Genomic DNA, 14,531 nt, shown 5'->3' with positions numbered 1-14,531 from the left:
ACAAAATATACAGAGTGTTCCATTTAAAAAAGAATAATCCCGATCCACTCACACTTTTTTGAGTCGCACTATAGAAGTTAAAATATTTTTCCTGAAATACGACGAATCATAATAGATACATACTTTAGATTTGCACCTAAACAAAATTCCCAAGTTTTTTATTCTAGGAGCTACAGATGCAAGACGCACTATTGCCAGACCCTGTATAGATATTATAGAAGATGACATATTTTTAAATCTATAATTTATATCATATCAAATACAAACAATTATGAGTACTATATTATTTACATAAATATTAAAAAAAAATAAAAAATTTAAAAATATCCAGTTAATCAAACATTCAAGGATCTAGACTAAGCCAGTTTAAAATAAATATTTGAAGACTGTATCATCTGATTTTTAACAGAAGAAAAGAAGTTTAAAGTATATACAGGGTGAGTTTTCTACGATGTTCTCTATGCTATCTCGGAAACTACTGTAGACTCGGTTAAATGGGGAAAGAATTGCAGTTTTGTGGGGTCATAAATATGCGCCTTTCAGATTTTTGAAAAAGTTCACGATTTACTAGATATTTCGAAAAAATCAAATTTTGGCTATTTTAAAAATGGTCCCTAATTCCATTATAATCCATTTTAGACAAAAAGTTTTCAGATAAAAGTTGTAGATAATTGCATCCTTAATGAGATTGTGTTCCCCGTTTTTTTCTAAAGCCTGTCATTTTTGACATATGTTTTTTTTTAAATAGAGATCATAATTGGCCATGACTTTATAAAAAGCGTCATTTTTTAAGCTTTTCAGCGATATAAGCTATAATACGTTTTTTTTTCGAAAAATTACTCAGTTATAGCCAATTCTTATCATTTTGAAACAATTTCACTTAGTTAGCCATGGAAACAAGTTCTATTGTCTTTGCTCCAGAAATGTCAAACTGGTAAGCCCGTTAAGTTGGTTTATCACGTGCAACTTTTATTGCGCATGCGCAAAGTAAGGTCCTCGAGAAAGACAAGCCTATTGAACGTTTCATAAGTGCAATAAAGAAGGTTTGAAAAGGGCATGTCGTGATGTTGGAGACATATTTTTTAATGCTAAACTTATGGCGTTGATTTATCCACGTAAGTATATATGATCTAGAGGTAGACCATATAAATAAAAGTAACTGTTACGCTTTTTTTTTTCGATGGTATGGTATTCTAGCAGTACTCGTCTGCTTTTGAGTACCTACCTGTCGATTGCATTTGATGACATAAGACAAATATTTGTCTCCCGATTGTTATCGATATATTTTAAAGATTAGCATATCGTTTGTAGGTAAATAAATCGATAAACGAGATACGAGTATCTTTATCCTGTTCTATTTTACCTGATGCCTTTTCTTTCTGTATAGGATCAATAAAAATATTTAATTCTATTAACTTAAATCGGTATAATAACAAACTATCGGACTATGGTTTCTAGAAGCTACTTTTTTCGCCAAAATTAAACAACTTACACTTAATGGAAAATACTGACTGTAAATTTGTGTTTTTAATAAAATAATAAAATACTAATAAAATGAAGTTATTTTTAATCTTCTCATTCAACGTATGATGAACATTTACCTATGAAGTATCTTCTCTATCTAGTTCCAAAAAAGAAAGTTGATCAATCATCGAATTACTGCTGTCCAAAAAACAATCTTCTTTAGAAATATCTTCTTGCTCTTCTTCTTTTTGCATTTCTTCTTCTTCTTGCTCTTTCTCATCGTATCCTTCTTTTCCATACTTCTCTTCAAATTGTTCTTCATTTAACTTCTTTTCGATAAAGTCAGGGACACGAAGTAGGATAACTAAATTTACAAAGCAGCCTGCACAAGTAAAATATTTTGCAGCCTGCACAAGTAAGTCCAATCCTGCTTATGTTCATCGGAAACTTTTGAGGCCGTTGTCCTGGAAGATTGCTCCGAAAAAAGGTAATCGTGGGCGGCCGGCAGATGATGTGGATGGAAGGGATTCATTTAACTCAAGGATAAAATGCTCCATTAACCAGTCATCATTTTGTTTTAAAAACAAATCTTTAAGCCGCGAAGCCGCGTGCCATCTTCTTTCAAAATTTATACAAAGGCGATTTATTTTTTTTCCCATTGTGCCCGATAGTTCTTGTTCATTATTCTGAAATTTTTGTCTTACAAAATTTGAAACATACCCGTTTTTCTCAACTTTATCGGCCCCTTGTAGCCATTTTTCTAAAAGATCTATTTTTTTCAATCGATACATAGCTGAAAAAAAAATTCTTTTAAAAAAAAAGTTACAGCTAGTAGCAGCCAATTTTTTCTTTGATATGTTCAGAAAGGATTGTTTCAAATTTTACAATAACATCTAGCATGGAGAAACATGGAGAATTTTTTATAAGTCAAACTAAACTTTTAACTTTAAACTCATTATTTTTAATTAATTAAAAAATAATGAACGCTGATTCTTATGTGCAATTGTTAGTGCTTTCTTAAAAATACATACCATAAGGTATAAAAATAACAATAATTCGTTTTTATATCCCACTGAAATATATCACTTAATATTCACCAAAACTCTTCCAAAAATAAACAACAACTGAATAGGCACAAATACTTCACTCTCTTCTCAGCCATTACTCATCCACTGCAGAATGTAGGCCTCTCTCAGTTTCTTCCACTCGTTTCGATTCTGTGCTCTCCTCATCCAGTTCTTACCGGCTACGGTTTGGATATCATCAGTCCATCTTTTAGGAGGTCGGCCGACTGGGCGTTTTGCTAGGCGTGGCCTCCAGCAAAGAAGTCTTTTTGCCCATCTTTCCTCGGACTGTCTGGCCAAGTGTCCTGCCCAAGACCATTTAGAGTTAGCTATCCTCTCTACGATGTCCGTTATCTTCGTCTGTCGGCGAATGTCTTCATTTCTAATGTGGTCGCGAAGACTGATACCCATCATGGCTCTTTCCATAGCTCTTTGGCTCACTCGCAACCTGTTCACACTTCGTGCCGTCATCGTCATAGTCTCCAAACCATAGGTCATGACAGGCAAGACGCATTTGTTGGAAACGTCTCTTTTTAGGCTATTTGGGATTTTGCTTTTGAATATAAAGTTAAGTTTACCAAAAGCTGCCCATCCGAGTTTGATCCTTCTAGAAATTTCGGTTGTTTGATTTTCCTTGCCGAGTTTTATGGCATGACCTAGATATATATACTCTTTAACGTTCTCAATCCTTTGTCCATTAACATTAACTTGCACTTCATTTTCATTTAGGGTTTTAGTTTTAGACAAATTCATTTTTAAACCTACTTGCGCAGATGTGTGGTGAAGTTGTTCGAGCATTGTTTGAAGTTCTTCCAACGATGAGGCCTGGACAACAACATCATCAGCGAAGCGCAAGTCGTTAAGCATCCCACCATCTACCTTAATACCCTTTTTGTCCCAGTTCAGCTTCTTAAATACGTCCTCCAGGGCCAGTGTAAAAAGTTTGGGGGGAATAGTATCTCCCTGTCGGACTCCTCTTTCCATTTTAATTTTATTTGTGATATTTATGTCATCCAGTTTGATAGTCATTGTAGCTGATTTGTAAATGTAGTCTATTCTGGCATTTTGTAGGGCATCGAGGATGGCGTGTAGCTCTATAGAGTCGAAAGCCTTCTCATAATCCACAAAGGCGGCATATATAGGGAAGTTGTATTCGGTGCTTTTCTCTATGAGAGTGCGGACTGCCTGAAGGTGATCCACAGTACTATATCCACTTCTAAACCCTGCCTGTTCCGGGGGTTGATAGAAGTCAAATTTGTTTGACAGACGATTTGTCAGCACCTTTGTGAATATTTTGCAGTAAGTGCGAGAGCAGGCTGATGGGACGATAATTGTCGAGTCTGGTGTTATCACCCTTTTAGTGAATGAGAGTGATTGTTGCGTTTTGCCATAGCTCTGGTATTCTTTGTTCCATAATGCATCTATTAAAAATTTCCGTCATCTTCTGCAGTAGAAGTTGTCCAGCAGATCTGAACATTTCGGTTGTTACTCTGTCTTCTCCCGGTGTTCTGTTATTTTTCACTTGGGACAGGGCTTTATCCTACTACTACGTCTATTTCAGGAATTTCCTCGGAGTTAACATTAATGACTGGGGGTCTAGTGGGTTCGCTGATCGTTGTTATTTGCTTGCTGTATAGTGTTGTATAGAACTTTTCAATCACCGTCAGCATTGAATCTGTGGTCGAGACTAGGTGGCCTTCCGAATCTCTCAGTTGGTAAATTTTGTTTTTGCTCTATAGTGTTGTATAGAACTTTTCAATCACCGTCAGCATTGAATCTGTGGTCGAGACTAGGTGGCCTTCCGAATCTTTCAGTTGGTAAATTTTGTTTTTGCTTCCGAGTCTGTTCCTTCTAAGTACTTCCATATTGGAATTCTGTTCTATGCATTCCTTTATCATATACGTGTTGTAAGTTCTAGTGTCTTTACGTATAGCCTCTCATTAATTACCCTGTTCATTTCTCTGTATTGTGATGTGCTCTTATCCAGCTTCCGTCTCTCCATCATTAGTTGTTGTGTTTCTGGGGATATTTTTGGATTTCTGGCAACTTTTAATCTTGATGCGGTCTTCCTGGTACTATTTATAATCTGGGAGGTTGTTTGTTGTACCAGATTATCCAATGACAGGTCTTCCGCGTTTCGCATATTGGATAATCTTCTATTTAGGTCGATTTGGTAGTTAGAGGTATTTTGGTTGGTCAGATTTAGGTGTTGCCTTTTCTACTTCACTAAAACGTCTAAATATAAATGCTGATAAGGATTAAAAATAAAAACTAAACAAAAATATATGCATGCATGTGGTCTTCTTCATTTGTATATCTGCTTGCATTCCGCTTACAAAAAAAGTCCATATACAGTGAGTCTAAAATATGTATTTTGGGCAAAAATTTAGCTTCTAGAAACCATAGTGTATCGGGCGGAAAATTTTAGTCAAACACATTTAATGCGCTGTCCCAAGTTCGAGACTCATCATTAGCATCTCGCAAACTAGAAGAGATACGAGGTCATTTAAATAGAAGCAAAGTTGTGAAATGCTGATCAAAACAAAAATCAAAACGCTTTATTATGGTAATAGAATTTCATTTTCTTTCTTCCGATATATTGTTATTGATAGAATTTTAATTAAAATCAGTTTTTTTGCTGTTTGAAAATGTTAAAGAAGCACAATTTTTTTTTACAAGCGTTTCAGTTTGCTTCTTAATTAATATTAATGCCTAACTTTGCCCTAATTTATACCGTTAATATATAATACCCTGTATAAAAATTAAAAAAAAAATTCAATTTCACAGACGTGATTTGTAACAAAATCCATTATCAAGTAAATTGAAAATTGTCGAGACGCATGAATATAAATCCAATTTTACTGTCTGAATTTTTTGTTTATTTTCTGCTTTTGTTCTTTATGTATTAAGCTTAAAAACTGAAATCGGAAAATCTTTTTTTTGTTCGTTATAAAGAAGATGAGCTTTGGGAAAATTGAAAATTGTAATTTCGGTTTGGAGTGCCTAAAGTGCTTTGTATTGGTGCTTGTTAAATAATAATAAAATTGGGAAATATGAAAGACTAGCGTGTACCAGCGATTTCGTTCGCGTCGAATTAATCATTTGTAATGATGATGATAAAGCAAAGCAAGAATTTCCATTAACATACAAACTGGATAAAATTTTCTCACATTTATGTCAGCATGAGAAAAAACAATATGGCGATATTATTATATAACTTGGTAATATTTGAGGGATAGTTTCATCTCGTTGGAATTTGACTTTCGAAAAATCCGTTTGCCAAAACTAAGCTTTTTACGTCAAGCAGTTTAAGCAGAATCGTGGTTAAGAAATTACCCAACTTTTTGGAATACCCTGTATGATTTTTTAAAAAATGTCAAAATATGTAAAAAAACCAAATAAATTATGCTTATCCAAGCGTTTTCCCGAAAGACTAACCGTTTTTTAAATAACAAATATTGTAATATTTGGGGGGCATTTTCACCCTCTTGGAATTTGAGATTTGAGAAACCCCTCCTTATCGAACCTCTACACCCCACAGTCAATCCGTTTGCCAAAAATCAGCTTTAAACGTCAAGCAGTTTAAGCAGAATAATGATTACTCAACGGTCATATTTTATGAAACACCCGGTATAAATTTATAATAAATCTTAAAATATGTAAAACAACAAAATAAAATATACGTGTTTAAGAGTTTTTCCGGAAAAACTCACCGGTTTTTAAATAATTTTTTTTTTTATATTTGAGGGATAGTTTCACCCTCTTAGAATTCGAGTTTCGAAAAATCCCTTCTTATCGAACCTCTACACCCTAAAGTAAATCTGTTTTCCAAAAATCAGCTTTTTACGTTAGCGCTTTTTTAAGCAGGATCGTGATTAATCAATGACCAGATTTTTCGAAACATCCTGTATACATTTTTAAAAATCTTAAAATATGTATAAAAACAAAATAAAATATACGTGTTTAAGCGTTTTTTCGGAAACTTGACCGTTTTTAAATAAATAAAAAATATTGTAATATTTTAGTGGTGGTTTCACCCTCTTGGAACTGGAATTTCGAAGAATCCCTTCTTATCGAACCTCTACACCCTAGAATCAACCTGTATGCCAAAATTGAGCTTCTTACGTTGAGTGGTTTGAGCAGGATCGTGATTAATCAGTATGTCAGTCACTTAAGGATTTTATATATTAGTATAGATAGATTTGATTTATTAAGTAAAATAAATAAAGTATTTAATTTAATAAAAAATAATTCTTATTTTTATTTTATTTATTTTTTGAAGATTTTAAAACTGCATTTCTTAATTTTTTGGACGTTCTAATAACTAGTAACTAGTAAGTAACTACTTTCTTGAAAAAACAAATTTAGGTATACTGTAATACAAAATACATTTTTCTACAATCGTGCAAAAAGTTACTATTTTTTACACTATCTACTGTTTTAAAAGTCAAATTTTTACACTATATAAATCAAGTGAAAGTACTGCAGCAAAGTTCTGGAAACAAAAATTAAGTGACGAAAATTCAAAAGACTACTGGAAATGAAGTTTGTCCATCAATTAGTACCTTAGTAAATTTAGCAAATTGCGACATTAAAATTAAAATGAACTCAAAAAAAGTCATTAAAAAACGAAAGTGTCATTGTTAGTGGTAATATTATTCTGTGAATTATTGTAAACACTTTTTAATAAACATTTAAATAAGAATTTCAATTCGATCGTAGAAAAAATGTTGTGTGCAACATGTGCACAAAGCATATTTGTTGCACTCAGCATGATTGCAGCTCTCGACTTGGTCTCGGGCTGTAAAACTCATGCGTCGTGCAACAAATATGTCCTTTTTGTACTAGTTACACAAATAACTATTTTCTACGATCGTTCAAAAAGTAGCTATTTTTACACTACTGTATTAAAAGTCTTTTAATATTTTCCTAAAATTATACAGAGACTGGCATGTATCTGCATCACAGGTGCCATGAGAACATGTCCAACAGCAGCAATGGAGGTCATTCTAGACCTAACACCACTGCATATTGTCGTCGGTAGTTATGCCAATGCGACAATGATTAGAATGGTCATTGACGGAAACAGTACTGGGAGAATTTTCAGGTCAGGGGCTTGGAACACCCTCAAAAAGAAAATTCCACTTCTCCAACTCCCAGTGGATGACATACCAAGAATTTACAACTTTGAGAAACACCTCACTGTAGTATTGAGTAATAAACAGGATTGGAAGAAAGAAACGCTTACTCAGCATATAAAAGACCATACCATCACGTGGTATACTGATGCTTCCAAAACCAAAGCAGGGACAGGGATAGGAGTATTTGGGCCGAAAACTGAATACTCCGAACCAATGGGCACCTACCCCAGTATCCTTCAGGCAGAAATTTGCGCTATCGAAAGATGCGTACAATTTATCTTGGATAGGAACTATCGAAAACAGGAAATTGCCATCCTATCCGATAGTCAAGCAGCACTTAACGCGATCAACTCAGTAACCATCAATTCGAAGTTGGTCAAAAAATGCCTAGAGAAGCTCAACAAATTAGGCAAAGAAAATAAAGTCCTCCTACTCTGGGTGCCTGCTCACCAAGGGATAGAAGGCAATGAAAAAGCAAATGATCTAGCTAGAACAGTTCTGTTTTTCCAAACGGGAACCAACTGAAAGCGGAACTGAAGAATCTGGAAGACTCCATCCGTAACTTGGAATGGGTGTCCTCCAAAGGTCTAAGACACTCGAAAAAGTTCCTTAGAACTTATGACCGAGAAAAATCAAAGGTTTTCCTTGATTTAAGTAAAAACAATCTTCGGATTGTCACGGGGTTTCTAACAGGACACTGTCTCCTCAACGAACACCTCAGTAGGCTGAAACTGAGAAACAACGGCGAATGCAGATTTTGTGGGGAAAATGGGGAAACACCAGAACACCTTATCACTGAGTGCGCCGAGACGACGACCATTCGTGCCATGAACCTTGGCACGTCTGATGTCGAGGATGGAGAGCTGGCCTCTGTGGAGCCGTCTCAGATACTGGCTTTTCTTAAAGCCCTGAGACTGTATGATGAGTTATAACTCGTTATAACTCAAGAAAGGGGAACACACAATAGATCTATAAGGTCGCGGTGATTAACTCCCCTTCTAAACATTCTACATTCCTAAAATTATTTGTGGCGTTTGATAAAAATAGCATGTTCTATTCAGAGTAAAAAATACTTTTACTGCTTTTACTGCCTGATGTAAAACATAAAGTACGTCTACTGTATCTGTATATGCGTATGAAAGAAATGCCGAAAAAAAACATTTAAATAAACAGCAATATATTTTATAAATCGCTACCTAAGCCGCAGAAATGTCACCGCAAAACACTCCACCCACTCATTTCATTGGCTACTTGCAAATTTGTCGATTTTTTTTTGATGGGACGCGACGTCTGATTTTTTACGAGAAACATCGATAGAATATCGTTTCCCCCCTTACGGATGCCCCGTAGCTACAGAACGCATAGACGAACTGTACAGGCTTGCCACAAAAAGTGTCATTTTTACACCTAATAAAACAATATACTTTTATGCTTTACTGCATTGAGTATAAAGCATTGAGAAGAAGAAGTATCGGGCTTAATGAAAACACGAATTTATTGTAAGTAACCACAAAAGTACATTTTGTACTTTAGAGCATCAACTGGACAATATAATTCTTGTTAAAACTTTCTCTCTATATTTATAAGCTCTAAACAACATGTACATTCTATAAAGAGTAACTAGCATGTTGGAAACACGAATAAGTAAACACAAAAGTACATGAAATGTTTTAGAGCATCTACTGAATAATATCATTGATTATAAAACATTTTATCTAAATTTAAAGACAATAAACAACATCTAGACCCCAGATGAAGTAACCACCTCATAAACACGAATTTAGGCAGTGTTATCCTTTTCTACATCAACTAACATCATCCTCCTTATCCTAGACACCAAACCAACTTACCGGCCCCATATTAACGAACCCATGTCTCTCGGCCACCAGATGAGCCTCGGACGGCTCCAAGTCCCTCTTGAACCTGACCAGGAACGAGTTGCTGAACAGGTCGGCGCTGGACGGTGAGCCCAAAGCGATGAGCGCGATCGCGAGCCACGACAACAACCACCGAACGGTGAGCCTCGTCCTAGGTGAGGCTGAAAGAGGCATGTCGTACCGTGCGGAACGACGACTGAGGATCGTCGACGGCAGCGTCGGGGGGCGACGCGACGCCAGGCGTCGACCCCGGCGCGCACCTCTGACGTCACGGGCATCGATTGGGCGCGATGTGGGGTTAGGGGAGGGGCGGAGGGACGGGGGAGGTGGATGGATGGATGGTTGTGGGACAAGGGAACGGTGGTGGGGAGCGTATGAATGGAGCGAAGTGACGTTGGGAGGTGAGAGGGGTGGATAAAGGAGAATGATATACAGGGAGAGAGAAGAAAAATATTAAAGTACAAAGTTTTATATATAATTACCGTCAATCAATCCTAATTTATGTCATATACAGGGTTGTTCATCACATACGACGCGGAGTATTGTAGCTAAACTATTCGATTTTTGCAAATTGTAAGTTTTGGGTTCGTTGAAGGACTATTAGAGCTACAATTTAAAAATATTCTTACAAAACACAGATTGTTCCAAATAAATAAAAAAATATCAAAGTTGTATTTTATAAACGGAACACCCTGTATATTATTACATTTTCAGTTTCTACGATTCAAATAAAATTTACGGTATTTTAATCTTACCGTTTTTGAAATATTTAGGTTGTTTTTTGTTTACAAAAGTCAAAATACAGTAATAATTTTAATGCTTTATTTCTCTAGGCGTATTTAAGTTTTTAAAACCAAATATTGTACTGAAATAATTTATTATTTACTAAATTTTGTGTTGCAATAATAAAAATCATATTACTTTATACATAGTGTCTAAAAAGTTATTTTAAATAATAACTAGATTTAAACGGCAATAACTTCTTTGATTTAAATGGAACACCCTGTATATTTTATGAGAATCAGATGCACAATTTAATTGTCTATCAAATTATATTATATCATTTCTTACCTATGTCTTCAGGTTTTCGTAGAAAATGCATTTTCTTATAATTTAGACTTCAATTATCAATATAGCCATGGAATATTGACATTTTAGGTTATTTTTAAAGATGTAACAAATTTTTAAAGGGTACAAATACTAATATTGTCGATATAGTTCGTTTATGTCATTAAAAAATAAAAAAAAATTGTTTAAATATTTGTAAAAAAGGACCAATTAATATGATTCGAGTATTCAAACTGCATTAATTGACTGTTTGCGTTGATTAATAATAATTGCTCCAAATACTAAAAAATTGAATTTTGTATGTGTATTAGATAGTGTGGTAAAAAATAACACCTTAAAAATTTTATATCATTTTTTGACGAATGCTTATTTATAACAACAGAGACGTTCATTTTCATAACTTATTATTATATTGATTTCTGATTCCAAATCCATATTTATTTAGAATAATTTATTAACTAACACAATTAAATATGTAATTAATTAATATTTGGACGGAAATAATGGTCGTATATTTAATTAATGGTATACTCTTTTATAAAGATTTAAACAGTTTTATTTTTGTATACAAATAGGCTGGTAAAATTATTGCTTTTAGCACCTGTACATTTTGTACATCTATTGCTTTAAAAACAATCTAAAATGTTAATATTCCATGGGTATATTGATAAATGAGGTCTAAATTATAAGAAAATGCATTTTCTACGAAAAAAAAAGCAAGGTAAAAAATGGTATAATACAATTTGATGGACAATTAAATTGTGCATTTGATTCTCATAAATAAAATTTTAGACACCCTGTATGAGGTAGTATTATTTCTATTATTGCAACACAATAATTGATCAATAATTAAACTTCAGTAAATATTTAGTATTAAAAACTTTGATACCCTTGGAGAAATGAAGCCTTAACATTTTTACTGCAATTTCACAAAACTGAAAATATTTCAAAAACGGTAAGATTAAGTGTGATAAATTGTAGCTCTAATACTCCTTTAACGAACCCAAAACTTACAATTTGTAAAAATATATATTATAGTGCAAATCATTTTTTAAATAAATGTTTGCGCATTTTTTGCTAGACGCACGATATAACACTTTTTTTCCTATTTCCTAAAAAGTCAGAGCTTTTGACTGTAAGGGTTTTGAAGTTAGAGGGTGGATTTTATTAGACTAGGCAGCAACTCACAAAATGAAATAACTTTGAGAAAGCTCCGACTCCCGGCTTAACCCAGCTTTAACTTTTGTTCTACAACTTTCTGATTATTTTTTTTTGTTGCAGAACTCTACTTAAATCCGGATCATGGGCAGAAAGTTGGTAACTTTGGCCTTGTTGAGTCTGACTTTGCAAGCCATAGCCGCAAGTAAGTGATATGTTTGTCAGTTAACACAATGCAGTAGCAAAGCCTAATTTCGGGACAACTTTCGTTTAGCTGAAATCAGTTATTACAAAATAAAATTGTCTTTAAAAAGCTACTGTGAACCACGGAAAACACAAATTTTCTTGCGGAAATGCGTAATTTCCAAATTTCGCACTTTGGAATAACTGAAATCTGCTATAAAAAAAATACATTTTGCGTTTTATTTTTGATATATTTCTGAACATATAAACACAAAAATTTTCCTGCGGAAATAAGCTGTTTTCATTTTCTAATGAAATTTATTAGACTTTAGAATAGCTGAAATCAGTTATATAAAAAATAAATATATTTTTGCCTTTTAGAAGCATTCACGAATTGAGGAAAATAAAAATTTTCCTGCGGAAATAAACTGTATCCATTTTCTGAGGAAATTTATTAGACTTTAGAATAGCTGAAATCAGTTATATAAAAAATAAATATATTTTTGCCTTTTAGAAGCATTCACGAATTGAGGAAAATAAAAATTTTCCTGCGGAAATAAACTGTATCCATTTTCTGAGGAAATTTATTAGACTTTAGAATAGCTGAAATCAGTTATATAAAAAATAAATTTATTTTTGCCATTTAGAAGCGTTTACACACTCAGGAAAATAAAAAATTTCCTGCGGAAATGCTTGATTTTCATTTTCCATTCTTGTAACCATAAATACATAAAAAAATTATCTTTTTATCACTTTTGAACCAAAAAAAAAATCATTTAAAAGTATCTAAAATGCTAACCAATCTAATAATAAATCAAATAATATTTTTACAGAATCACAGTTAATTATTAAAATATGAAAACCGCAGCTTAACACCCTCCACAAAGAAAAGCTAACGAAAGCAACCCAAATGCTAACCAATCTAATATTTTTGCAAAATCACAGTTAATTATTAAAATATAAAAGGAAACTGCATGATCCAATGATTTTTTTGTTTTGAATCAGCCCTATTTATATAAAGCTTTAATAAAAAACAAGAATAAGAGCAGCATTCCGAGGTACTTATAGTTTACAAGAACCTATATTATCTATTCTACAAGAATTGTTATTCCTCCAAAAGATGTTTTACCCCACCCAGCACCCCTATTCGGTCCCGGGTCCCGTAAGCTTCTAAACTGAAAAATGTATGAAAAACAAAGTGCACAAAATGACATTGACACATTTCCGCAGGAATTTTTTTGTATTTCTTTGCTCTTAAAGGCTCGTATTAAACAAATATAAGTTCATTTTTCATGTAACCGATTTCGGTTATTCTAAAGTCAAAGAATTTTTTTATGTAAAATAAAAATAAAAAATTTCCGCAGACACTTTTTTGTGTTTTTATGTTTAGAAAAATGTCTAAAACACACCCCGAAGACTAGTTTTGATGTAACAGATTTCGGCTATACTAAAGTCCGGAAAATGAAAATGACGCATTTCCGCAGGAAAATTTTTGTATATATATTTGTATTCCTAACGCCTTCTAGAACGCATATATAAGGTCATTTTTTATAAAACAGATTTCAGCTAAACGAAAGTTGAGCCCTAATTTCTCATAATTTAAAAATATCTTTCTTTGATTTTTTCTTTAGCGATGACCTATGTAGATGTGGATTATTTTTTATCGCTTTCACCCAATAAATACTAAATCCAATTAATCCGCTCGTGTTTGCAGCCCAAACGAAATAAAAAAGACAAAAATATCGGTGATCGGATTAATTTGCCGACCTACTATTTAGTTGAGTTTATTATCAATAATTTAAAAAGAAAAAAAATTAATCGCACGTGCCTACGAATAGGTATATTTAGACATAATATTATAATTCCCGTCTACATATAATGTTTTTAGAATTATTTACAAAATAATTATTTTATTTTCGAATTTGACTCAAAATACCAAGTACCAAATTATTCGTCAAAAATGTGCTTATTGAACACCCTGTATTTTATTTAATTTTTGGATTCTTTCTATGTAGTTTTATAATATTATTTAATATATAATTAACTAAGTACCTACAGGGTGACAATTTGAAAAGGAACAGTATATTTAATATTGCATATCAAGGGGGACAATTTTTGAAGCATTTGTTGTCGTGTTCCTTTCAACCCCTTGACCCCCAGGGCACCTACCCCTGAAATTTTAAATAGCAACCCCTATTTCTTTTACCATTATTGTGTTTCTTATAGAATTCTACATAAACTGCATTATTTTTTTGAGAATTTTATAAGGAACACAAAAATGGTAAAAGAAATATAGGTTGCCATTTAAAATTTTAGGGTTAGGTGCCCTGGGGGTCAAAGGGTTGATAGTAACACGACAACAGATGCCTCAAAAATTGTCCCCCTTGATATAGAAATTGACGTATTTCGCCAAATTTTCATACTATCATCGGTAGAGGTAATATTAAATACTGGTTAGTTTTCAAATTGTCACCCTGTATGTTTCTACTATATTCTGGAAGAAACCTGTAGTTGGAAGTGAAGAAAATGAATTTGCCTTAATTGGTTCATTTATAGAAAATCTAATATATCTACCA

General features: G+C 33.3%; 1 protein-coding gene across 1 annotated transcript in view; it reads right to left on the bottom strand.

The window, feature by feature from the left end:
- LOC115880323 (neuroendocrine convertase 2) overlaps positions 1-9,760 on the bottom strand; it is an 80,125-nt gene extending 70,365 nt beyond the window's left edge. Inside the window, exon 1 of the mRNA XM_030897520.1 lies at positions 9,520-9,760. Within this exon, the coding sequence (XP_030753380.1) occupies positions 9,520-9,720 (201 nt within the window). The 5' untranslated portion in view covers positions 9,721-9,760. The remainder of the gene's footprint in view (positions 1-9,519) is intronic.
- Between the last annotated feature and the right edge of the window lie 4,771 nt (positions 9,761-14,531).

Source organism: Sitophilus oryzae, unplaced genomic scaffold (genome assembly GCF_002938485.1).
Source record: "Sitophilus oryzae breed Bouriz unplaced genomic scaffold, Soryzae_2.0 scaffold_1621_pilon_pilon, whole genome shotgun sequence".
NCBI lineage: Eukaryota > Metazoa > Arthropoda > Insecta > Coleoptera > Curculionidae > Sitophilus > Sitophilus oryzae.
The sequence above is the reverse complement of the archived record's forward strand: the minus strand, read 5'-3'. Positions and strand labels throughout refer to the sequence as shown.